General features: G+C 39.2%; 2 protein-coding genes across 5 annotated transcripts in view; one reads left to right on the top strand and one right to left on the bottom strand.

The window, feature by feature from the left end:
* The first annotated feature begins 7,802 nt into the window (after positions 1-7,802).
* spag8 (sperm associated antigen 8) overlaps positions 7,803-25,828 on the top strand; it is a 40,323-nt gene continuing 22,297 nt past the window's right edge. For 2 of the 4 annotated variants that reach the window (XM_051411703.1, XM_051411704.1), the window contains exons 1-6: positions 7,803-7,986; positions 9,106-9,265; positions 9,549-9,594; positions 11,612-11,726; positions 13,795-13,857; positions 14,375-14,486. In XM_051411703.1, coding sequence (XP_051267663.1) covers positions 7,918-7,986; positions 9,106-9,265; positions 9,549-9,594; positions 11,612-11,726; positions 13,795-13,857; positions 14,375-14,482 — 561 coding nt within the window. In that variant the 5' untranslated portion in view covers positions 7,803-7,917 and the 3' untranslated portion in view covers positions 14,483-14,486. Of the gene's footprint in view, positions 7,987-9,105; positions 9,266-9,548; positions 9,595-11,611; positions 11,727-13,794; positions 13,858-14,374; positions 17,051-20,985; positions 21,770-25,828 lie in introns of those variants that run through there. The other 2 variants (XM_051411701.1, XM_051411700.1) reach the window with 2 other exon arrangements.
* Positions 19,051-25,828, bottom strand: part of npr2 (natriuretic peptide receptor 2) — a 56,043-nt gene continuing 49,265 nt past the window's right edge. Inside the window, exons 18-22 of the mRNA XM_051411694.1 lie at positions 24,526-24,594; positions 24,159-24,333; positions 22,445-22,543; positions 20,791-20,882; positions 19,051-19,640 (exon numbers count right to left, since the gene is read on the bottom strand). Coding sequence (XP_051267654.1) covers positions 19,578-19,640; positions 20,791-20,882; positions 22,445-22,543; positions 24,159-24,333; positions 24,526-24,594 — 498 coding nt within the window. The 3' untranslated portion in view covers positions 19,051-19,577. The remainder of the gene's footprint in view (positions 19,641-20,790; positions 20,883-22,444; positions 22,544-24,158; positions 24,334-24,525; positions 24,595-25,828) is intronic.

Here is a 25,828-nt window from a genome sequence, read left to right as displayed (position 1 = left end):
CTCTTGCTTCGATGTTCTGACTCAGAGATCGTATCGTCCGCTTTTATATCATTTCATTTCGCGCTGGACTGGCCACGTTGAATTGTTTTTCATCATAGCTTCTCCTGTTGTGTTCAGGAAATTAGCTAAAAGCATTAAAAGGCAGTTGGGTAGAACTCTTGCAGTGTTCAAGAGTGTTGTTTTGCTAGAAAGTTAATTAAAATCATGACCAACGTGGTGGCTGATATCAGACTCTTGACGATGAAACAGTGGGAATTCTTTGAACAGTTGACACCAAGCAAAACATTAATCCGAAATTACTGCCCTTTAAAACAACAAGGGTGGATTACCCACCCGTGAATCTCTTTGTTGCGTCAGATACTTGGTGATAAAAACAATCCTCTTGTGGCATTGTTGCAAAGATGTTCAATAAGGGATTCAACCTTGGATTAGTGCAAAGAAGCAAACAAATGATTGCTGAAGTGTTTATGTGTACGTGGCAGCAGCTCCTCTTTGACGTGTCAAAGATAAAGGGAAGTTCGGAAATGTTTCTTTGATGAGATATACAGTAGATCTGCTCCCGAGGCCCTGAGGTGGAAACTGATTTGATCTCTTGCCGGACTGCAGCATAATTATAATCCTACCTAATTAGGGTTGCCAGATGGGTACTGCAGGAGCTTTGCACACCTGGGCTTGCATAAAATATGAAATTAGTTTATTTAAATGAGTTAGTAATTTATGCAGGTGGCATTCGAGTCAGATCAAACATGTCGACAAATTAACAACATTTTTATTTAATGTCATCGGCTGTTCCAGAAAAGAAAAAACAATAAGGTATGTCCTCTAACTGAGATCTTTGGGGCATAACGAGCTCATGAGCACTAAAAACGTATTAAACTCTGGAACACAGCAGATTGACAGAGAATGGATTTGAGATTTTACTGACAAGATTTGCAGCACTTTATAAAACTTTGATGGCTAGACGTATAATTTGATGTCATTAAATTGTTAAGGTTATTTTAGTCCTGGTAATGTGCAGCTGGGCAGTTCAGAAGGGAAGTGCCGTGGACCATTTCTTATTGAAAACCATGTCTGTGGTTTCTGAAAAGTCTGGCACTTGAGAATCCTCTACACCCTGTTTTTATTACTGTCTGAAAGGCCCTGTGTGGTTTTCTGGAGACAGACGGTGTTGTTTAAATCGTATCTTTCATTCCTTAATGTCAGGTAGTCACACAATGAGGAGGATGGGTGGAGCTGTTCTTATACTGTAGGTGTTGAAAACCATATGGATCTGTGGGTGTTTTAGGAATGAAAACTGTCTGTAAAGATAATCGTTTCCATATGGTAAACCTGCCAGTAACAGGACTAATGACAAAGACCATACAATGTCTCAGGTTAATACTGGAACTAAAACTAGTTGGTTGATATCAGGGAAAGGTCATGGTTCAAGGCACGGCAAATAAATTATGATTGAGTTGTGGTTACGTTCTATCCAAGGAACAACAGTGAGACAGCCAGGCTTCTAAAAAGAATAAAGGCCTAACATGAGTGGCTGAAATATGCAGATGTTTGGAGCGCAGCGCTCTTTCAGGCAACTAAGACTGTGACCGTTAAAGGAACCAACGTTGCTGCAGAAGACAACACTGCAATCCTCCCCCCTAATGTTCAGACTGAATACACACATTTTAGAGATGGTGATTGCATATAAAGTACGTACAGTGAGTAATGCAAAGACACATACCCAAACATAATGAATGCACAAAAGTAGGAACATTAGTAGAACAATAAGATAAGTTTAGGTTTTGAGATCAGTAAATGTCTGAGCTGACTAGGGTTCATCTGTGTAGTTCTTGGGTGACTGAACTACATGCCATGTGTCCATTACAACACTTATATTTTCTTCATTTTTATCCAATAATTTCAGTCCCAACCTACAGAAACCTACTTTTGATACCTGTCTTAAAATGGGAAGATAAAACCCACTGCATGTACTTTGACACTTTGTTCCACATATTTTAATAAAATAATCCAATAATTTCCCTCACATTCCTGAAAAACCGAGAGGCAGAGGCAGGGAACATTTTCCATGTTTGCCCTTGGGTGTAAGGGAGCAGCCGCCAACTGAAGGTGTTTGTGTGCCATGGACGGTGCTACACTTCGCCAAAAAGAAGAAGAAGAAAAAAGGGATTACTAAAAGCAAGAGGCCAAGATGTGCTGACCAGCTGACTACACTGATGGCCGCCAACCAAAACACAAGGCCTTGGCTCGGGAGTATGAAGGGGGCGTAAAAAGACTCAACCGTGTACTAAGAGAAGACGTACATACCACCAGCTCCTTCAGCACAGCATCTCTTCTTTTTATTACGATACCGAGTGGCGGGCCACACGGCGCAAGCTCAAGTGTTATTCCAGCTAGGTAAATACAGGACACAGATCTAACAGCACTGAATGTATTAACAGGCACAAATTGAATTATGTTGTTGCAATTCCAACAATGTGTCCTGCCAGCTGGTTCTGAGGTCTGACCGATTCAAATCTCAGTTTTCGTTCGCTCACAGGCAGGTTAAGGATTTCTGCACCGCAACATGCACAGGGGACTTCCATTTACAGGAGCAGGAAGTTCTGGTTGAAATTCACTGGATGTTCTCAAATAAGCAAGAAGGTTCTGCTTTTACACCAAGGCAGCGGTGGAAAATAACTCTATTTACTCTATAACTTACTCATGTAGAATTGTATTTAAATACTTTACCTCAGTCAGGGTTAGGATTAGCACCCTAGAGGGCACTGTAACACATTTTGTCCACTGGAAAGACACCCTAGAGAGCACTTTATCTGTTTTGTCCACTGGAAGAGCACCCAGAGGGCCACTGGAGAGTACACTGTCATGCTTTACCTACCATAGAGCATCCACAAGGGCGCTTTTGCTGTCTTTTTTTTTTAACATGAGTACACCTGGGAATTGAGCGCCCCTCTCCCAGAGGCCACCAGTGCTTCAGAGGGAAAACATTTACTTTTTACTCCACTTCTGAACATTTTTCTTTATGGCATTTTGCTTTTATCTGCCAGTTGACAGTTTAGAGAGAGAGACAGGAAACAAGGTTACAGAGAGAGGGGTATGACATGCATGACCTTGGCTGGAACCAAACCTGGACATTGCAGTTGTAGTATGCACCTTAACCATCAGACTACTGGAGCACACCACTTCTATACTCTCCTTTTACAGAACTTTTTCTGAAGTTTTAACTGTCAACATTACATATAGCTGATATAGGTGTAAAATTACCAAGAATAGTTTATATAGTGGTTTTAGTAATGCTTTCTTTTTCTATGTTTTCTGTCCACCTGATTAATGAAGTCTAATATTCACTTTTAGCTTTGTTTCGGCCCCCCACCAAATATCTGGCTATGTAACTGCTAAATGCTCCACTATCTTCAGCAGCTAGTCACTAACTTTGCCTGTCCTCTATTAGGCAGGTAGGTGTTAGTACAGTGGGTTTATCAGAGCCTATTTGCTATTTGCAAAAATCAGCTTCCTGTTGCTGGAAACAAGGTTGATGAGAGCAGTGAGACTTAATTTTACAGTAAATATGCTGCAAAACCAAAACAGTGAGTTAAAAGAGGCTCAAAAGCCACAAGCTTTCATTGTCTGGTTCCAGAGTCTGACAATTGGCCCACAGACAGCCAATTTTAACTTTATAAGTGGAATTAAGATGAGGATGTTGTCTTCCTACATAGCTAGCTACATCAGTGAAAAATTGTCACAGAAAAATGACCCTCAGAAATAGAAACAATCCTGGATGAGACTGATGCAGCTGTACAAACTAACATATTCCTTTAGGCATAGTGAACAACTTACTTAATTGCTCCAAACAACCACTATCACACCTTACCTGCAAATTGTGTTGTTCATACAGAGTCATTTGATTTATTGTTGGTATAAAAAAAAAGTTTTGTTTTGTTTTTTTTAGCTATACCTAAAGGATTTTTGTAGTTCCTCTCCTACTGCATGAAGGGAAACTATTACAGCTCTGTCTGTTTCTCCGTATTTTTCTTGGATAAATAAGTGGGTCGTCACAAGTTTGTGCTAAAACTGGAATTCCAAGAATTTACTATGGACTTCTGGCCATGTTTTGTCTGTAGCGTGAAGATAACAATGATGGCACACAACACAATTACAGACACACCTTGAAGAGGCAGACACTGCTTTTAGCTATTTGAGGCTCATACTCATAATGACAGAGGGTGTCAGAGTTGGTCTGGGGGTCACGGTGTGACAGCAGGGCAAGATGAAAGTAAAGAGATGAAAGCTGATCTTGGATATGGCGCTACGAGAGATTTGGCTAAAACACAAAACTCCCACAGAAAGATACATCTCCAGAGTGAGCTGCAAAACATGAATGTAAGGTTTCCAGCTGAGAAGAAAGAGAGAAAAACAGTCCAACAGATATCTCATCAATACATCTGCAGAGCTGCTGGTAGTCATGGAGATGGTAAGTTAACATGTAATCACAACGTGATACAAAAATAGCAACCTCTGCGCTCTGCGTGTTGGTTAGGGGAGACAGAGAGAGTGAAAGCCCCATGAAGAAGTTCTCACAGCATCATGTTTTTTGATGGAGGGATGGAATAATGAACTACATGAACCGAATTTGGAAAATCTGATCCCCATCCAGCTCGCACTCGCCTCAGTGACCACACATAAGCCACAGTGCTAATGCTCTGTGGGGGAATGTTGCTCCGCATTTCAGGAGTTTGAGCTTTAGAGATGCTTTATTTGACAAGCTCCTTATGCACTTATGCTTTGGTAATAAATCAAAGTTTTTTAGGATTTCTGGTCTAAAAATAGAGAGGGACGTATGTGTTGATAAGGGCCTAAAACATAATTTTCTGGGATTAATTTCTTAATAAGCCTCTTACTCTAAGTGATGGAATCCTTTCCCAACACATTATTCTCTGCAAAAGAGAGGAACATACTGGTTATTTCATTCATTCATTTCATTTGCCTTTTTTGTCTGTGCTCTTCTGACTGGTTTGAAGGTGAAGCCCTTTTGGTAAAAGGTGATGTCAACTATTTCCATGGACCAATCAGAATTTAACAACATTAGAATCAGAAACAGGCTGTGTCTGAAGTCCCTCCCCGTTTTACTAGTTAAACTCATTTGTGACTCAAGATGTTTTTTAACTTCTTCTTAAATGAAATTTTTTTAGAAAATGTTTTGCCCCTGTTACTTGAATATATATATATTTACTGCTATAATGAAATGCTCAGTATGTGACATTTGACATGTGAAATGTTTAAAAAAAACATGAGCCTAATACTAATGCACTGGCTCTGGTTCTGGCAATGTCGGTCTGTCAGAGACCTGGTTGGTTTGCCACATTGGTCCCGACTGCCTTTTCCTCTAACTAACTGACTTTTCTAAAGCCACTGCATGTGGGGTGTGGATGACCTGGGGAAAAATATGGAGTGGAACAAAGCTGAATGGGTGTGAGTAAGGGGGAAATTGTTGAGTAAATAACCAAACAATTTTGCCATTTGGGGTTTTTTGTGAAGGTTCTCTACAGCTTTTTGGATGGATTGCCATGAAATGTGATATACGCATTTATGTCCCCATCGGGATGAATTGTAGCCCAGTTACTTTGGTAATCATTTGACCAAACACAAAACTAATGAGATTCCCAGCTCTTGCATGGCAGCGAAATAAAATGCTGTATTGTATGTCTGCTTCTCATTTTGATTTATGTATGTTTGTGGAGAGGGTGTTATGGAGCGAGATATCTTTTTCTTTTTGCATTGCTCTTTTTTAAATTCCTTTTTATTTTGACTTTTGTGTCCATGAGAAAATTCAGTCAATTAATCCACATAAATATTCAACTGAAAAAGAAGAAATGCTGCATTTTACTGCAATACTGTTATTTTCTTCTGGATTGGTATGTACTCTTTGCGATGACCTCACCCCTCCAAACATCAACATCACATTGTGCTTTTGTTCCAGCACATGCTACTACAGTACACATGGTATTTACAGCCAACATAATCACAGATTACTATAAAATAATGGGTGGACACCCATTATTTTGTGTGTCATGACGAGGCGCAGTTTGACAGTCTAGCGTCCATAAAACATTAATTAGATTTCTGACTGTGCTTCATGCTGAGGCCGTAGACTGTTCCAGACACTCTGGCTGTCTGACAGTGAAAACTCCTCTGCTGTTTCTCAGCAACAGAGTCAGTGGTTTGTTCTATGCCTCATATCCACTGTAACAAGCATCAGGCGTTAAATTTAGCAGCGTTTGCATTGATATGAACAAAGGGTTTGTGATTTTCAATCAGCAAGTGATTCAAAAGTGAGCAAATAAATACATTCTCAAAATTAGTTTTTTTTTTTCACGCAAATGATGATGTTGTTCCTTGGTTTAGCAGCAAATTACATTCACCTTCAGGGTGTAAAAAGTGAGCTGCAGCACATACTCTGAAAATGTTGTGCTTTTGACAGACATTGCAGATAGTAGGTGAAGGGAAAACAGAGAACAATTCAATCCAATGCAGACAAGTAGATTTGTCAAAGAGTGTTAAAAGATAATAACATCTTTTTAAAGCAATGGGCTAAACACCGTTTTTCGACTGTAAATTTGGACTCCCTAAAACTTTTTATATTGATCTTTTTAATGGATGGTAACATGACTTTGCGACTGAGAAGACAAAATACAAAAATACTCAATAAGTCTTTCATAAAATTGAAAATACAGATGGTAAGTTAATGTTAATGTTCTGGCAAAAAAGTATTTTTCTTTACCTTAAATAATCAAGGTCCAATTACCAGCTTTTTTGGAGCTTTCAGCTGCAATCTTACGGCCTAGCCTGGGGATCCTTACAAATAAACATAAATAAACATAAAACATAATACATACAATAAATGGGCTGGTATGGTATGTTGTTAATGTCAATTTATGTTTAGTTGTTTTACTGTTCACCTTTCTTTTCACTCTGAATAGAGCTCTGCCTTTTGTAACGGGGGAACATGAGAGTTCAATAAAGGGAAAAATATCTGACTTGCGTTGTTCCTGCAGTTGCCGCCACAACCGTGGCTCAGCGGGACGGATGTAACAATGGGTGATGATTGGATGGATCACTCAGTGGATGGGTGTAAAGACATTTTTACCAAGTGATCATGTGAAAGGAGTGTCATCTCTGTTCACTGTAATTGCACCTCAGGGGACAATGCTTTCATCCACAGCTGTCTCCTGGAGACCAGAGGATGTGCTTCTGTGCTCACCTGAAAGAATGTGAGCAAGACTATTTTTTCCCTTCACCTTCCGATCAGGAGAAACCTTTTTAAATATTTCACAGTTGTGGCTGGTATTTAATATACAGCCAGTTATAATTACAAATTCAGAAAGGAGATATATATTTTGAATTGAACAGAACCATAGCCTACTGACGAAAATAATCATAGTGGAATAATTAAGAGCAAGATAAGGTATAATATTTCTATTGCATTAAAGGATCAGTTTGTAGGATCTAGCAATGAATTTACAGATGGCAACTGAACACCTCTGCTGTCTGTATTTGGTGGGGAGAGTGGGAAACGTGATGTAAATATGATATCTCTGTTTGTCTCATGTTCTTATTTAAGTCATAAAATATATATGTAATATTGCTGCAAACAGCAAGAACCACACAGGTGATGAAAATGCTTTCTTCCTCATTAACTTAAAATTTGTTGTTAGGGGTCATATTTAGATGCAAATGAACAAATAAAAGAGCTGTTTGTCGGGAAAAAAAGACATGCCGTCGCCATGGCGACACTTCCGTCAACTGAATCCTGTTGCTAAGCGGTATTCGTTGTCACTACACTCACAGTACCGTAGGTTTCAGTATCGTTATATGTTGTTCTGGCCCACTCCAGTGTAGTTCAGTAGTTGTCTTGGTGCTACAATGACCGAACAGCCAGCCACTGTGCGGAATAAAGTTGGGAAATGTCTGCTGCACAACTGGACAGAAGAGGTGAGTGCAGCTAGTGCGAACTCACGTTAGCCTCGCTAATGTTAGCTAGCAGCCAAACGTTATCAAACTGCAAACAAACAGCGTAGGAATAAAACCATAATAATAATAAATGCTGAAGTGCAAATGTATTGTTAGTTAGACCTAAGAACCAAATTCACACAGTATGTTTTTACCAGTAGCAAATAGAACATAAAGGCCACTGACATTATAACGTTAGATAAGTGGTGGACCTGTAAGGTCAGTTAGTTTTTAGTTACACCTGTGTTTGACAAATGTTCTGTAAAAGATGCCAACGTTTTGTTTGTTTGTTTGTTTGTTTGTTTGAACTAGTCACATGCTTTTATCAAAAACGGTGACCCCTCCCAGTATTTAGGTAGGGTCACATACTACCCAGTGGCACACCAATAGACCTAACGTTATTTCACAGCTACTACTATTTCATGTCAAGATGGCTGCTGTGGAAGGGGTGTATAGCCACTCTTGTGTCTCACCATCACCATTTTTGTGTGCTTATGTTCATGTTCATTCTCACATCATTAGTTTAAATAATGTTCAAATGTTGTTTGGACTATAAGTAGTTTGCGGTCTGTCTTGGTTCAGTGGTATTGTCTTTCATACAGTGATTGTGTGCATACTTTACTTTTTTTGGTATGTGTTATAATATCTGTGTTGCTGTTCTGCCAGCTGCATTCACTTGAAAACTTCAAACAAAACAAATGACTGTCACACTATTAAAGCTGACAAGCTGAATGTTATTCAACCTATTCTCTTATTAGGTGCTCATGCACACAGTGTTGAAAACACAGATGTTCTCAGAGGTTCTCAGATCAGTCCAAAACCCATCATCGCTTTCATATAAGATAGATTATTATTATTATTATTGCCATTATTATTGTCCGACTAAATGATTAATTGATGAATAATGTTAGTTAATCTGACAAAGAACACAGATTCAGAAGAATGTGTATGTATATTCAAAGACAAAACTAAATTTAAAAAGAATAACTGAAGTGTACAATCAATCATGGTAGGCTTTACAGAGGTAGTATTTATTGCATCGCTTCAGATCTCATAATGTTCGTATTTTTACATCTAAACCCTGAATGTCCATTTATCCAGAGGCTCGTTGCAGCTCTTGACACAGAGGAGACGAAGACACAGATCCAGAGACATGGACACAGGGGGATTCTCACGATGGACCAGGAGTCTAAACTGGAGAACGTCACCACGTTTAAAGCAGCTTACGTCCCTCCGAAGAGTCCAGGGGTGAGGCTGCGGGGTATGTGTCTTTGTCTTTCACCAGCAGTAAGAAACTATTGTGTCTTTCATGCCATTATAACCCATGTATAGAATAGACATATTTCAGAGGAGTTGAAAACATTTTATTCAGATGGACGAGTCTTGAAGAATGTAGAATTATAGCATTGATATAGACAGTGAAGGCTGCTTTGACCTTTTTATGTTTTGTTTCAGTTTTTTTATGCTATCGTTCAACAGATCTTTTTCAGATGATTTGCTATGCATGCTCAGTTCATCTCTTCTTTTCTATTTCCATGGTTCAGGTGTCAGAGGCGAGCTTTTGGAAAAACATATCGCCCAGATGATAAGGTAAATCAACCATGAAACAAGTCTTTTGATTCTAAGTAAATGATTGCTGGAAGTGGTTTGTTTATGGAAACGGAGAACGCTGCATGACCGTGTCTTGAGGAAAGAAAACAGAAAAGAAACATGTTGGAGGAAAGTGATGTAATATTTACACGTCTGGGTTTGTTTTACTGTTCAATCGCAGCTGTAATACCCTTTAAATCAGATTTTATGATGTTATTTTACATGGAGGCCAGTCATCCTAATGGGCTTTATAGAGTCTATCCCCACAGATGTGGTTATGAACATCCCGCACGAGTTAACTGCTCATAAAGAATACAAAGCATCATGTCTTCGATGAAAACGGCTTGTCCAGCAGCAGACAGTGTCTCATCACTCAGTCTTGAGCCATACACTACATTTCCTGGACTTTATAAGAACGAACCAACGCTGCTTGATTCACACCGGGTATCCTATCCAGCGTTTTCCTAGGCTGATCGGTTGTTATGTTCAACACAACGCCATTTAGAATATGTGAATTAACAGCCAGATCAAAGGTTTGAAGAGTGGAAGGGTTTTGTTTTTCATGGCTTAAATATCACACCAGTCTCTCTGAAATTTTACTACATTGTATATGACCATCGAATTAAATCATATGTGCAAGAATAATGAATGTGTTACATCACCAGTCTTAAAGGCCCTACATACTGTTGTTTCACCCACTCAGTTGTTTGCACTGATTAGAATTCTTCTCAGGACTGTGTGGGCTGTGTGTGCTGCCTCACTCTTCTGTGCTTACACCTGTTAGGACTGGACAACTTACACCATGCACCATTTCTGTCAATACAAGCCAGTTAACTGTATCCCCATTTTCTCACTTGTGTCTATGCTGCATTCAGGCACTGTCAGCAGAATGGGAAAAAGTCAGTTTATTCTGACTTGCATTGTTCTAAGATGGTTTCCAGCATTACTAGTAGGTGTAGTCAGACCATATAAATAGCCTGAATTAGCTATTTTTAGTAGGGCTGCACAATTAATGCAATATGTGGCCAAGTGCAGTCTGCAAATCACAGGAAGCTGCAGTTGTTTGATAAAGCTAAAATATGTGACAAAACAGCTTTACAATGAAGTGCTGCAGAGATGCCCTGACCTACCAATCTTGTTCTCCAGATTTAAGAAAACATGTTTGTTTGGTACAGACCCCAACAAATGTCACATCATCATGATTGTAATAGTAAAAATGAACATTTAAATGAACACTTACTGTAACTAGATGGTGAGGAGGAGAATGTGAACATTGGTGGTAATATTAACTAATTTGTCTGCACAAATGCAGTGATATGGTGATGTGGCCTCAAAGCAAGCTGATTGGCTGCAACAGAATTCAGATGAAAGATGAAAGAAGTCTGGAGGACGGGTTCGTGTGTCTTTGCTAAAGCCTCAACCCTCATCACTCATCAACCCCCAAAGCAGACATAAGAGCAATGGAACATCCTTAATGATGGTGGATTTCTGGATCACAAATTGGCACGTACCCTATTAGTACATGAACTATAGTGACTTCATGCAAGTCCCAACATGACTCCGCCCAACTTTAGCTGAGGTCTGCTCAGCCAAAAAAAACGGTGAAAACACTTGTGTGGGTGTGCAGGACCTTTGAGTAGATTCTATAGTAATATAAGTTTATTTCCCTAATAATTCTATTATTTTATCCAACTCCTTTGAAAAATACTTAATTGTGCTGGACCACAAAGAGGGAACCAGACCATCTTTAAAGTGTTACTGAAAATAAAACACCAAAAAACACTGCTGCTGCTTGGTACCAAAGTACTCAAGACCAAATAAAAGTAAGCACATTTACTCAAGTACTGTACTTTAAACATGCTGAAAACATACACATAAGCATGTGTTTTCATCTATTTTATATTAGTACAGTTTAGAGGTACTTCAACTGAGTATTTTCATTTTTTGCTACTTTTATTTAAGTAAAAGATGTGATCTTCCAACACTACCAGATACTGAGGATATCTCGTTTTCACAGTGAGCAGATTCATGCTGAGCGGACACCACCGACTCCCAAAACTGAATTCTGCTCCACAACTCAGACAGATTTCTGTGTGGAGGGATTTGTGCCTCTCACCCCTGAAACAACACAAGTAAGTATACTTGCTACACTGTGTGTGTGTGTGTGTGTGTGTGTGCATGTTCATGAACAGTGATGAGATCAAATCTTTTGTGTTGAATCCAGAACAATAGGTTGTTTATTGTTATACAGAAAACACAACTTCACTGGTATTGGTATTAAGATGTTGCGCAATATGTTGCAACAGTTTGATATTTGCATGATTGTGACTTGTGTGTTAAGTGTGTTTTCATCTATTTTACATATAATTGCCTGTGCCTGTTTCAAATTACTAGCCAATTTTAAAGGAAACGAGTGTAGGACTGACTCTAAAGTAGACATCCACTGTAGTGTGAACAGTGCAGCTATAACTGCATTCGTTTGAAAGAGTTATTAATTACAAGCCAGTCATGAGCAATATCATCAAAACCATGAGCTGTAGTAAATGGTCCTGTACTTGTATACCACTCCACTCAATGCGCTTTTACACTACATGCCACATTCGCCCTTTCACACACATTGTAGCACACACACTGATGGCAAAGTCCATTCAATGGATGACACAGCATCAGGAGCGATTTGGGGGGAAGTATCTTCTATCTTCAGATACTTTGACACAGCCAGGGATTGAACCAACAACCTTCCGATTAGTGGACGACCTGCTCTACCTCGTTAGTACTTCATATGACGAGATGATGTGACTTGTTATCCTGAGCTGCAGTGATGGAATAAGAGAGTAAGATCAGCAGCTGTCTGCATTTATTAGGCTGGTAGTGTGGTAAAGTATAATCATCATTAGTGTGTTAGTGTAAACTGCAACCCGCCTGATTGTTAGAAAGCCTGTTTTGTACCCAGAATGGACATGTGGTTGTGCAAAATGTTTTCTTCTACAGACTCTTGGACATAATTATGATGTGAAGCAGAGTGATTCTTCTGATGTGTTAAAAGCTCACTATGTGTTCTTTATTTCTCGTCTCTTTATTGCAAACTCAGTACTTTGGTCCAGGTCAAGATCCTGTAGGAATGATGTTGCTGTGATCCCTCGAATTTAACCCACTCCAGAGCAGTTTAGCTGAGCAGCATAGGTTACCATGGTGATCCAGCTAGGTTATAAGTAAGCCAGATACCAGTTAAACCCAAAGACTGCTGGCTGACCCATTACTCTCTTACAGGAGAGGTGTGTTTAGACTGCAGCACTGATGGGACTGTTGGTGTGTTTTTGGAGCACGTACAGATATACTCACTGTAGCTTTGTTGTGTAGTAGTCGTAGTTGTTTGTGTTTTCCTCTCATCTCTTCCTCTCTTTTATTAACATAAGCAAGAAGACGGGCAACAGACAATACAAACAAACATAAAGAAGCCTGTAAAAGCAGAAGACTTCTAGGAAGACTACAGTCAAACAAAAACAATGCAGATCACAAGTCCATTATTGTCTTTGACAATATTGGATATTTCTCAGCTCCTCTGAGGTATAATGTCGTCCTTGAAGAAGGAATGCCACTCATCAACTGGACAGGGCTGAGTGTAGACATAGAACCAGAAAGTAATGTTTTCTGTTGTAAAAACTTTCATTATCATTAATACACAGATAAGAATTACAATTCTAGACCATTCTCATAAGATCAGCTACCACTCTATTTATATGACGACTCCAACAGCTGCAGCAAATATTTCTGGACTATAAGAATATTCATTATGATTAAGAATTATTATTATTAAGAAGGTAACTAGAGACAAATGTAGCCAGGTTGTAGAAAACTAATCAGTGACAATTTTGATAATCCATGAATTGTCAATTAGAAGAGAATTAACAAGATTAGCTTTTATGTCTCAGATCAGAGTAAATAAAATCTTTTCTTTTTTTTTTTTTTTTTTACTTGTTGACTGGACTAAAAGCAGTTTGAGGACCTCACTTTGAGATCTGGGAATGTCTGATAGGCATGTGTCACGTTTTTCATTTTATACACAAACAATTAATCAGATTTAATCAAAGAAAAGGTAGATTAGTCAATGATAAAATGAACCCTTGCTGAGCAGCAGGAAGAAAATCCCCCTCACAGTGCCGTTCATTTGACAGTGTGTTCTTGTCGTCTCGTTTCCAGGTTCATGATTATAAGACTGACCAGGCCGTCACATTTTGGAGTGAAAATTACCAGCAGATACAGGTATGTCAGACTTTTTGGACTTATTGTGTCATGTTTTGTTGTTTTTTTGCTGGTGTTGATGATTATATTTTTGACTAAACACTAAAAACACATTAACTATTTTCAGTTCCTTTAAGGGATTTATTTATGGGCCAAAAGGAATATATGAGATACATATCAGAGTCAGTTTCTCTCGCTGATGCTGAACACTTCTGTCTGTAGTTTGTCCATGCTTAGTGTCTTCTTTAGAAATAATGTACCTCCACTAATGGCACCATATAATGTCCGACAATAACAACAGCAGCAGCAGCTGCTCTTAGAGTTGCATGTATCCATGTAGGTCAAGAGGAGGATGTGTATATACTCTACTGAAAGCTCTTTCCCCCATTACTCCCTCTCTGCTCTGTGCAAAGTGTCCTCCTTTATTATTTTGTGTCTGTAATTATGATTCTGTAGCCTTCATGTCTACTAAGCACACATCATGTACAGTAAGATTGATCATGGTTTAACATTATCTTTTTGTTGTTTTGTGTCACAGGGTGTGACCGCCGTACAGACCCTGAAAGCACCTTTCAGGAAGTCAGCCCTGTTCAGCACCCCCATCAGTGAGCGGCTGGATGAAATCGATCTCCCACCTGATAACTGAGACAGTATGTCAGATTCTCCCATTACAACACTTCATTAGCAGTTGATATTAAAGAGCTAATCCACTTTAAAGGTTATTGTCATTCTCGACAACAGTGACCCCTCTGGTGTTTAGCGGTCATTGTCAAACCTGAAAACAAGCACAGAATCTTCTCTTGAGAACAGTGCTGTCTAACATATCTTCACTACATATGTATATACAAATGCTTATTAAAATGACATGAAATAGCAGAAATCTACAGCAGACACTGAGCTGATGTTATGTTGACAAATCACAGACAGCAGTACACTGACATTTGGACTTTAAACCTGCCAACCTGCAAACTATCTCTGAACTGGTTCCTCCATGTTTGGTTTTCTAAAAATAATTATTTACGGTATCTGTCAGCACTGTGTGTAACTCTGGTCAGTACTGACCCAAAGCATTAACACAGAGCAGAGCGCAGCCAGTATACAACCAGTAAAAGAATGAAGAGACAGAGCTGCAGTGCTCCTCATTCTTCTCTCTCATCTTGCTTCTCGTTTGGCCTCCCTCTGACATATTCCTCTCCCTTTTCCACTCCACATTTTATGTTGATGAAGTTTGGATCTCTGTACGTGCCATATGTCCTATGTCTGTTGGGTCAAACTACCAGTTTTCTGCTGCCACTTCTGGAAATATTAACCACATCATTTTCAGTACATTCACATACATGTATGTATAAACATTATAACCACATGTAAATGCTTTCATGAAGTGGAAACAGACTGGATAAGTATAGTGGAAAAAGTGGGATTTATTTGCATGGACTGGTGCTCAGCATAACTAAAAATGTAGTTTCCTCTTGTCACTATTAGGGTATCAGCATCAGCGTCCAGCTGCACCAGCTGTTCTTAAGCTCACTCATAATGTAGCTAGAAGTGTGTATGTGGAGATTTACACATCACTAAATTAAATCGGGTTGAATCACACAAACTTCTTCTTATGTATTAGTTGTCTCTCAATATTTATACATGCTAATTTGTAGGTATTACAGTTGTGCAGCTGACTGAACCAGCTGACAAACTGAGCTTGCTACAGGAACAGACTGTATGACCCACTGAAAGTGAGTGGAGGAGGTAATATGGATGACATATGGAGACAAATGCTGTTTGAATAATGGTGTTAATTGGAGTTACAGTGTTACCTGTAAAACTAATGAGTGACAGTAATGATGACCTAAATTCTATAGTTGTCATAGATAACAAGTTCACACATCTGGAGCCTTACAGAAACTGGCAAGATTTACATTGAGCACCATGGACTTACATCCACAAAGTCCCACAGTAGGCTCCTTATTACAACATGTAATGGCAGTAAGGTCTGTTAAAGGACCAGTGTGTAGGATTTAGTGATGTCTAGTGGTGAGATTGCAGGTTGAAACCAACTGAAACCCCTTGACTCAACCAACACACTGGACCTTGGGAATTCTCTCTTTAATCTAAACTGCATGAATTGTAAAAGTAAGATGTGCAGGTAGGTTTGTTATACCACTTTAATCTGTGGATGTTTTGTGATTGGCTGACACTACAGAAGTTTGCTACCAACTGATTTATAGATAGATCCAGGTCATGATATTAAAAGTTAGATTCTTTAAGAGTGACAACAGATGTAGCACCTCTGGTAGCTGGACTGTTTGTACAGTTTCCTCACGCTGCCTTGGCGTAACCAGTGAGTGTTGTTTGTTTACAGGCTCCATTCATCTTTTTGTATCATTTCTCTGTCACCTTTTGAAACCTCTAATTATTGCAATCGAATGGTGCTGAGGAACAGAAAGCCGCACTTTCCTCCCACACAGAGTAAATATCTTGCCATTGTCCTTGGAGAAAATCACAGGAAAACCTATCAGGGCTCAGCAAATAGCCCAGAGAGTGCTTCTCCACCTTTACCAAGACCTGTGCTCACAGGCCCATAGCTTGCACATGTGAAACACAATGCAACACAATGGAATCACACGTTGCATGGTACAGATTCACATATGTGTTCTGTCAATCAGAGGACAATTCCAGGCGCTGCTGATCCTTTCTGAGCTTTCAACAGGGATTAGTAGGCGGTAGCTATGGCGACAAGTAATTTTAGCTTATGTTTATGCAGCTTTTCTCTCCAAACATTTAATTATCTCATGGGATGATACAGGAAAAAACACAAGGCTTTGCAGCAAATTTGTACTTAACATTTCTAATGAAATGCGACAGCAATTTTCATTTTCTTTAATTTCAGTTGTGTCTCTGATTTTTGTGTATCATTTTGGTCTTTTTCTGGTAAATATTGAGCTGTAAACAGGACATTAATGGGAATCTGTGTCATACTGTATATATGGGGTGGATTTTCCTGATCTGAACCCTCAGGTGAGCCGGTGACCACTGACTTTTATGCGCAGACCTTGTTTTGACAGCATTGACGTGATGATATTTCAGAAGCAGGTCCTAACTAGTCTCAGTTTGTGCCTCATGTAGAAGAATTACAGTAGTATTTTTATAATCCTTTAAACCTTTCTAACTCTGGATTAAACCATCTGTCTACTACATGATAAAACATTTTTTTCCTAAATTGTGTCTGATTCCTAATCTAAATAAAGATGGGGCCCAGAAATGACCTTTATGGTTATTTCAGGGCCGATAGTAGTGATCGATCAATTACTCGGTTGGCCGCTGTCTTCAGACTCATCTGCAGGTAGCCTTGTCAGTGCGGCTGCTGTGGAACGATGTTATTGCTCCCCCTTGTGAGTTTTGGGAAGGTGGTGAAGAAGTTGATAATCTCATAAATGAGGATAAATTATTACAGGTTAAGCTACCCAACAGTATATAGTAATCAAAACTAGCTCCACCTTTACCAGTTTCAAAAAAAAAAGAAAGCAATCATACGGGGTTAGTAGCAGAAGTTCAGGTATTGGAATTGGAATTGGAACAGGCCTAATTTATTTGATCGACAATCAGATTTTTAAAAAATATCAATAAAAATGCTGAATATCAGGTCCGATAATCCATCTATTCCTACTATATGTCCTTGCTTGATTTGTACAACCACACCCAAATTAAAAAGGTTAGAATATTATATGTATCTAGATTTATGTAACATTTAATTATTTTATATTTTCACACATAAAAATGCATTAGTTTTTTTCTCATGTTGTACAAATTGAGCAAGGAAACGTCTTTAAGGATTGTGGACATTTTTACAACAGCAATAAGTGACCTTGGTTTTTTCTGTGGATTTCTCTTTGAAAGAAACGGATGTGTAGCTCTTATGACTTGAATGTCATTGTGATACACAAACTGTATCTCCACTTAACTCTTCACTATATAACTGCTGTTTCAACAGCAGGTCAAGGACTGCGTTTCAGTGTGTATTCAGAGCAGAGAGAGTGTAATTACACAGAATTAAAAAAAATACAGCAATTAATAAATCAACAGCCAAAAAATACACATCACACCTCTACTGTCTACTCAACCAGCATTAACTTATCTATAATCTGCATGGAAGCCTAGATGTCTTTTCACCTCTAAGTCACCAAATCAGTTTTACTGGGAACTATTAAAGACCCTCTCTGGACATTTATTAAGAGATACATAGAAAATAGTCAGCTTAACAATAATGTGTGTCTGTTTGTTTTTTACACAAAAAAGTATAATTTCAGCATTAAAGCCTGCGGTGACACGCAGGCTTCGGCGGAGACCTTCGCTCTGCTCGCTGTGGCTCTAACAGGCGGCGGCAGTGTGTCACTGTGAGAAAGTGGGCGGTAATTACAGCCATGCAGGAGGGGAAGCTGTTCTCCTGCAGAGATGAAACACACAAACACACACACCAACACATAGCCACACACAGCGCCCATGCCCCCGCTCCACAACTGATAATGAGCATCTAATGAGCGGTGATGTCATTACAAGAAACACGCAGCTGCCTGCTGCCGACTCGCTCCTCTCCACTTCTTCTTCTTCGTGGACAGATAACACAGGTCCACAACTGCTTGCAGTTAATTAGGCTTCAGATGCTTAATAGCATGCTTGTTATATTTTAAATTATAATAATATTATAATCCTGGCAGCATCATGAAATGTAAAGCGGCATGGATAAACCTGAACTAATTGTCACGACTTACGAGAGAGAAGCGCAGAACTGATATTTAGTAGAAGATAAAAATAGAAAATCTTTGAGGTGCAGCTTCATTTTAACAGACGTTCCCTAAAGGTTACACCGGGGAGACTGTCCCTCTGCTCAACTGGCTTCTACACTTCTGCATTGGCCCTGCCTGCCTTTTAAATGTGCAATTCTAGCGGGACATCCAGTATTTCGGGGGCACGTGGCACAAGGTCATTTATAAATTCTTTCTGGGTTAAACTTGGATGAAATCATTTGGGTGAGTATTGTCAGGAGGATGTGGCCCAGATGTATTCGGAGAGTTGAGTGAGTTGGAATTTAAAGTTAATGCATAAAGAACAGACTCATCAGGGCTCTTTTCTGCCTTTCTCATGTTACATCCTTTGTGGCTGCAAACATCAATAACTAACCACACTCCAGACAACAAAAGCATAAAAATAAAGCCTGGTCCATAAATGGAAAAAGAGCGTTTTACTCAGTTTATTGAACAAAATATCTTACAGTATCTTGGATATACATATATACATATTATCTTGTACTGTGTAACACGGTTGATGAACCCCTGCAGTGACATCAATTGTAACGCTGTGCCTCCAAACTTCAACAGATTTTCCAAGGAAATATTAATACATTATTGACTTCCAAACACATTATACAAATCTTAATATAGAAAGCACAAAAAATAAGAATTTATCAGTGAAAAGTACTCACTCTCAGGACAGAAAGGTTCTTCATACAAAAACAACTTTTACAATATTTTTTCTATTTTTTTTGTCCTTTTCTGTTTTTTTGCAGTTACAGTATGCAGGTAATAAATATACCTGGAATTTCCTCTGTTTTTGTCACATGGTGTCGTTCTCTTTTCCTCTGCACGGAAATCACGAATAAGGACTTATTCTAGAACAAATAAAGTAGTGGCTCGGCCACCGGAGCTTCTGCTGTCGTCTCCACCGCTGCTGCCACATTATCAGCAGGCCTCTCAGATAACATACACATCAGTCTTCTCCCCGAGAAGCCAATACGTTCTCATTTTGCCTTTGCCCTGGAAAAACACAGAAATCAATAGGTTCATCAATGGAGATGAAGTTGGGGGGTGGGGGTGATGTCCTCTATAAGGCTGCCCTTCGTTTAAGAGTGACCCTGATGGTTACTGCAACTCAGCGTATACCTGCACCTTTCTCCACAGCACTGTGCACAATCAGAGGGAAATCAACCCTTTCTTCACACTCATTGCTTCATAATGCTCACAGCATAATGCTGCTGTCAATTACAGCCTTGTTTGGTCCAAATTTGTCTCAGTCTTAATCAACATTTGCTGCTTCTGGTTTATCAAATGTGAGGATGTAAGTTGAATATCTTTGGGTTTTGACTTTTGGTCAGACAAAACATGCTATTTGAAGACGTCACCTTGGGATCTCGGATATCATAAAGGACTTTATGTCCAGATTTTACCAACACAACCCCACAGCCCCCCTAAGAAATGTTACTGGATACAGAAAGCTGACATTATATTTATGTATCTAATTGTTCATTAAGATTTCAGAATTCTCCTTTAAACAACCACTGTGTTTCATGTCTGTATATAATGTAAACGACTCTTCCTAAGGTTGTTAAATCCCCACATTCCCAGAAACACTGAGGGCAAAGCCCTGATTTTGCAGAGTGAACAACTGATTACTAAGATAATAGATAGATAATAACAGACTAGCATACTAAAAAAAGAGTACAATGCTGAAAATAATCTGTAGTTGCAGCACAGTCCATGAAGCAGCACTGGAGTTCTTTAATGGTTTGTACATTAATGGCATAAACATTTGAGACGCAGCTGGCAGCCCCATTGTACAGAGTTATTGTCCAGTTTAAAATGTAGAAATATCACACAATAAAAAAAAAAAAAAGTTATTACACTAAACTTAATTTGATCCATTTCCAATACAATTTCACTTTCTGTCTTGTCTACTCTTACTGCACCAGAAACCAGTGTCATTTTTTTTTACCCTGTTGGCAGAAAAGTCTGAATGTGATGCCAAATGAGTTGCACATACGGATGTTTTTTTGCAGTGTGAGTACATTTTATTCAGCGGTCACAAACACAAGCGGGGCTGCCTTTGTTAGTGCAATGCTGGCTCTTTTCCTGGTGCTTCAACTTACTCAGTTTTGACAAAAACAAAAAGCAACGGAAAGGTTCTTACCTTCATTTCTACGTCTCCTCGTAACTGGAGATCAAAGTAGCCAAACTCATCCAGCACTTCTTTGGTGGCCGAGGATACGTGGATCTTTAAGGCTGCAAAACACACCAAGAGCACAACAGACAAGACTGAGCATTTCCACTCTGCCAATGACACGCTAACAATATTTGAATTACCCCTACGCTGCTTTCATCTCAGGCTTCCGGACATACAGCGGAGGAGGAACCTGAGGAGTGAGACGAGCCGATGCACTCAGTCCCGTCAGACGCCAGCGGCTGAAATGCTAACGGTGATGAAAATCTGTATTGTTTTGTCCAATTAATGCACACAGTGCAGAGATGTGAGACGTGATTGCTTTGTGAAGCTTCAGGCTGCACAGTTTATCGCTGGCTAAGGGCCCTTAGCTGTAAGTGCTATCAATTATTTACCAGTGGAGGAACAATACAGGAAGCGACTCAGTAGTTAATCAATACATCTGATGATTCGCTCGCAAAATATCCAACCACAGTTTCATAACACTACTTCCTGTCACTGCCAGTTAAGGACAGAAACGTCAGTGTGGAAGAATAGGCCGCGGCAGGTCAATATGTCTTCTATTCATCTTTGAAGTCATATTTTACTGAGGAATGTTTCCATCCAACCACATTGGCAGATACTCATTTACACTTCAGCAATGGTAGGGAAAATGACTTTTCAACTAAGGTAGAGATTACAGTATGTTCTGTCTACTGAAAACTGTACAAGACTGAATTAACTGTTCAACTGAGTAAGTGCTTATGTACTGTTTATTTGGATTCCACTAATTGTTACCTTGGCAACAACTACTCTTCCTGAGGTCAATTTAAAAAGAATACAGCATAATCAACAAATACTTACACTCACACTACTTCCAGGTAATCATCTCTCATTCTCAGTAAAACAGTATCACTATTACACCAAACAATGAAAGCTGGAGGATAATAAAACCTATGAACAGACCAAACCAGTGTTGAATTGATCTACTAACGAGTGTGTTTCCTATGCCTGATAAACGTACTCCTCTATACCATTGAGCTCCACTGTTGTCCAAAAACTATTAAAAACACATCAGTGAGTCAAACTGTTGTGCACTGGGTGACATGTTCCTTCATTAAAACACACAAACACTGTGTGTTCTTCAGTAGGATGGAGTTTAGGCCTGAGAGCCACAGACATGGTAGAGAAGTAAGACAGAGTGAAAATGGAATAACCTCTTTAGCTGCGTTAGGTTAAAACCATGTACACTGTTCCTGAATGAAAAATGTCTCATGTACAGTAGAAGTTATTATGATCCCTAATGTAGATTGTCATTTGGTACATCGATTCAGATAAGGAAAAAAAAACCTCAGGAAGAAGAGATCCCTCTACCAGGATACAGTAAATAGAATAACAATATGGTGCAACTGAATGACAAATATACATTATACACAGGAGAGTGACGACAATCTAAGAAAATAAGCCTGAAAGTCCTTGAAAAACAACAATGCAAAGAATGAGGACATGGTCACCAGCACATAAACTGGTGTAAAACATGTTCCTTCCTGTTGAAAATCCAGATCTGTCTGGAGACATCTGGTATAAAATCCAGCAGGCACCGGAGTCAAAAAATAGAACAAAAACAAGTGACAGTGACACTCACCCTCTCCGTTGGACTCCATTCGAGATGCCGTGTTGACAGTATCTCCAAACAAACAGTATCTGGGCATTTTCAAACCGACCACGCCGGCACAGACTGGACCTGTGACACACAAGCTAAATATAGTCACATTTTACGGCAGAAAACCCAATAATATCTGGCATCCTGTCATTATCACACAACCACCGCAGAGAAAATGTTTTTAAATAGGACGACAGAGTGTGAGTGAATTCAAATTGTGCTCCGAATGCTTTAAATGACTCTGACAATGCTAAGTACCAACCTACGCACGCTGGTCCATTTCTGTTGCATGTCAAGAGTGTGAATAAGAATATAAACAGTGCTGCCATGAGCTGATACAGACTAAATACTGTGTCAGAAGCCTCTTGTAAAGTACATCAAACTAAATGCTGCAGACAGTTCAAGATAAAACATCCGGAGTGTTTATGTCCAGTCAGTGCATTGGTATCCAGAGGTGGGAAGTTATAAATCATAAGTGCCTGACACTTGATGTGCACTCAGTTGCCAGTTTATTAGATGTACCTAGAGCCAATACAGGCAACCTACTTTCTTGTATTTTTAAATTCAAAGTTCATGGCAATGTTTACTTCAAAATCTTTCATACAAAAAAATACTATATATATATATATATATATATATATATATATATAGTATTATATATTATATATATAATTATATATATAATTCAACATTCAACAATAAATAATCTTATTATTAGGAATAAAGCTGCCTCCTGTGTAATCTGTCTGTAGTCATAATGATGGTACTTATATTAGAGCCTAATATTTCCTGAGGTGGTGCGTTGTGTAGTAAGTTTGAGAAACATTGATATAGTATTTACTTAAGCACATTAACTAGTTAACAGTGTGCTCATAGGCAGATTTTGTCATGCCACTGTCACAATCACATTGATGTACAGTACATCCCTGACGTACCGTCTATTTATGATCCCCTGAGTTCTAATCCTGAAACTATTTGTCTATTTTTTGCAGTATTTTTGTAACCAATTGTAGATCAGACAAAAACCCTTTTAGGGGTGGGAAGAGAGGCGTCATGCTCTTTGACCAGTTTGTCCACATAACACATACTTGGACAGCTAACTGTGCTTCCTTTTAATGGAAGCTGGAACTGAATGTTCTCATAATAATATTCAAGTAGCCTGGTTCAGACCTCTGAATCACTGGCCCCTTCTTGGGATTTGTTGGATAATTTAAAAAGATCTGGTGTTGTGCTCATTACTGGCTGTTGCACCAGAAGCCAATCGATTGTTGATGGATTCAAAAAACAAGAACGAGGAAGAAATATATATATATATATATATATAGAAAAACAGGCTAAAAAATGGGGACGAGCGGGGATGAGATGGATGCAGCTGTTGTTGTTGTTGTTGTTGTTGTAAGCAGACTCACTATACAAGTAAGAACTCAGTTGCCATGAGAAAAACGTTTAGTTATCAGCTTTAGACACTGCAGCTTTTCTTTCAACTGAAAATGACCAGCTGGATAAACAAACATACTTTATCAAACTACTATGGAAACACATTGGGCAAGAAACTAATTGATTGTGCTGACTCATCGGTGCTTTGGGTGAAGGCCACCTCAGCAGATTGGACACGAGCCATTATGAGCGACTGAATCTGAGACCTTGTGGTTCCAGGTCACCTCGGTGCAGATGGACTGGCTGAGTTCAAACTCACCTGTGTGTATACCTATCCTGAGTCTCAGCTGGTCGTTGGGTCTGTGTCGGATCTTGAACGTTTTGACCTGCTCTAACAACGCCAGCGACATCCCAGCGATCTCTCTGGCGTGCAGTTTTCCGTTCCGCACCGGAAGCCCCGACACCACCATGTAGGCGTCTCCGATGGTCTCCACCTGAGGGACGAATTCATATAGTTGTTCTGCTGTATTCCAAGATATTGTATACAGTATTGAGACGTTTGGTGTTTGAGGTTTTGTTTCCTACTCGAGCCGTCACATTATAAAACGCATGTAGTCAAACCTTTGAGTTGCATATTTTAACATAAAGTAAGATATAAATTCTTCCCACTGATCATGCTGACTTACCTTGTATACATCAAAGTTATCGATGATGGCATCAAAACAGGTGTACAGATCATTGAGCAATGTGACGACCTGTAGAGAGACAGTTTTATTGAAATGACTTACTGAAACTGTTGAGCCTACAGTCTGTATGTCAGTTGAGAGTGCTGAATCTTTAAAGAAAAATGTAAAAACGCAAACTTTAAATCCGACATCTTAAGCTGTTTTCTTTCGTTAGAAGTCTGACAGATTCAGAGGCTAAAACCTCACAGTCTCCCACATTATCTCTGTTTGTTTGTCGTTGGAAAGTCGCCTGCTGAGGCTCACTGACAAACACATTTACAGGATCATAAATCAAAATCCACAGATGGAATATTACAAACACAATCTGTATTGAATTGACCAAATTATGGTTGTAATGTGGCAGTAATGTCAGAGGTTGGCTGTTTATTCAAAGACCAATTTATTATTCAGTCGTTCTCTTTAAATGTTCATTTTTATAAACTGCAGCTGAACCTGAAATAAAATCCAGCTGGCTCTTCATCTGGTCAGGACATTTTGTGCTGAACTTCTGGAGTGGGCAGTTTTAAGTGAATGAGAACATTTTAAACGGTGATGGACTACAGTCTCGACTGTGAGAAACCTAAGATCGTTTTGTCCACAATGAACTGTTAAAGGCAGAATCCACAATTCCTAAAGGCTGCCTGGCCACCAACAGCCCTATATTTTCCGTCGTAATAAATTAAGAAATATAAGAAATATTTTGAAATGTTCAGTAACACCCAGTATATGAACAAACTTGAAAATAACAGATTTGAGTTTTAAAAGAATATAAATTACATATATGTGTTCTGTGGTACATCAGTAAAGAAACACTTGCTTGAACACTATGCTTCTGCATTGTCTCATATTAAACATCATCATACACAACTACATTTCAGTGGAGGCTCTTCCAGGCTGAATAAAGCAATCAACCCCTGCATTATACCGTAAATCCTACACTGACTGGCTCTGAATGCAGGTGACATCCTTCATATGTTTACCAACAGTACGTTATGAAGGGGAGTGATGTATCTGAGTGATGCACTCCATTTTTAAAATGGCGGTTAGAGTGATCAAGGAGGGCCACTACAATTACAGGTCAGGTGAAGTATTTGATTGACTGACTGGCTGACAGTAGGGCCGAGGAGTGTTCATTTTCCACTGGGGGTGTCAGGGTTGGAGGTGTTTGGGCCTGTATCTGGAACAGCTGTAGACACTATTGTTGGCTTTCACCTCCTCTGTATGTTTTTTGGGTTAATATTTAATCAACAGTGTGATTTACAGT

Source organism: Dicentrarchus labrax, unplaced genomic scaffold (assembly GCF_905237075.1).
Source record: "Dicentrarchus labrax unplaced genomic scaffold, dlabrax2021, whole genome shotgun sequence".
Classification (NCBI taxonomy): Eukaryota; Metazoa; Chordata; class Actinopteri; family Moronidae; genus Dicentrarchus; species Dicentrarchus labrax.
Note: the sequence above shows the minus strand (reverse complement) of the source record. Positions and strands in the feature narration are given on the sequence as shown.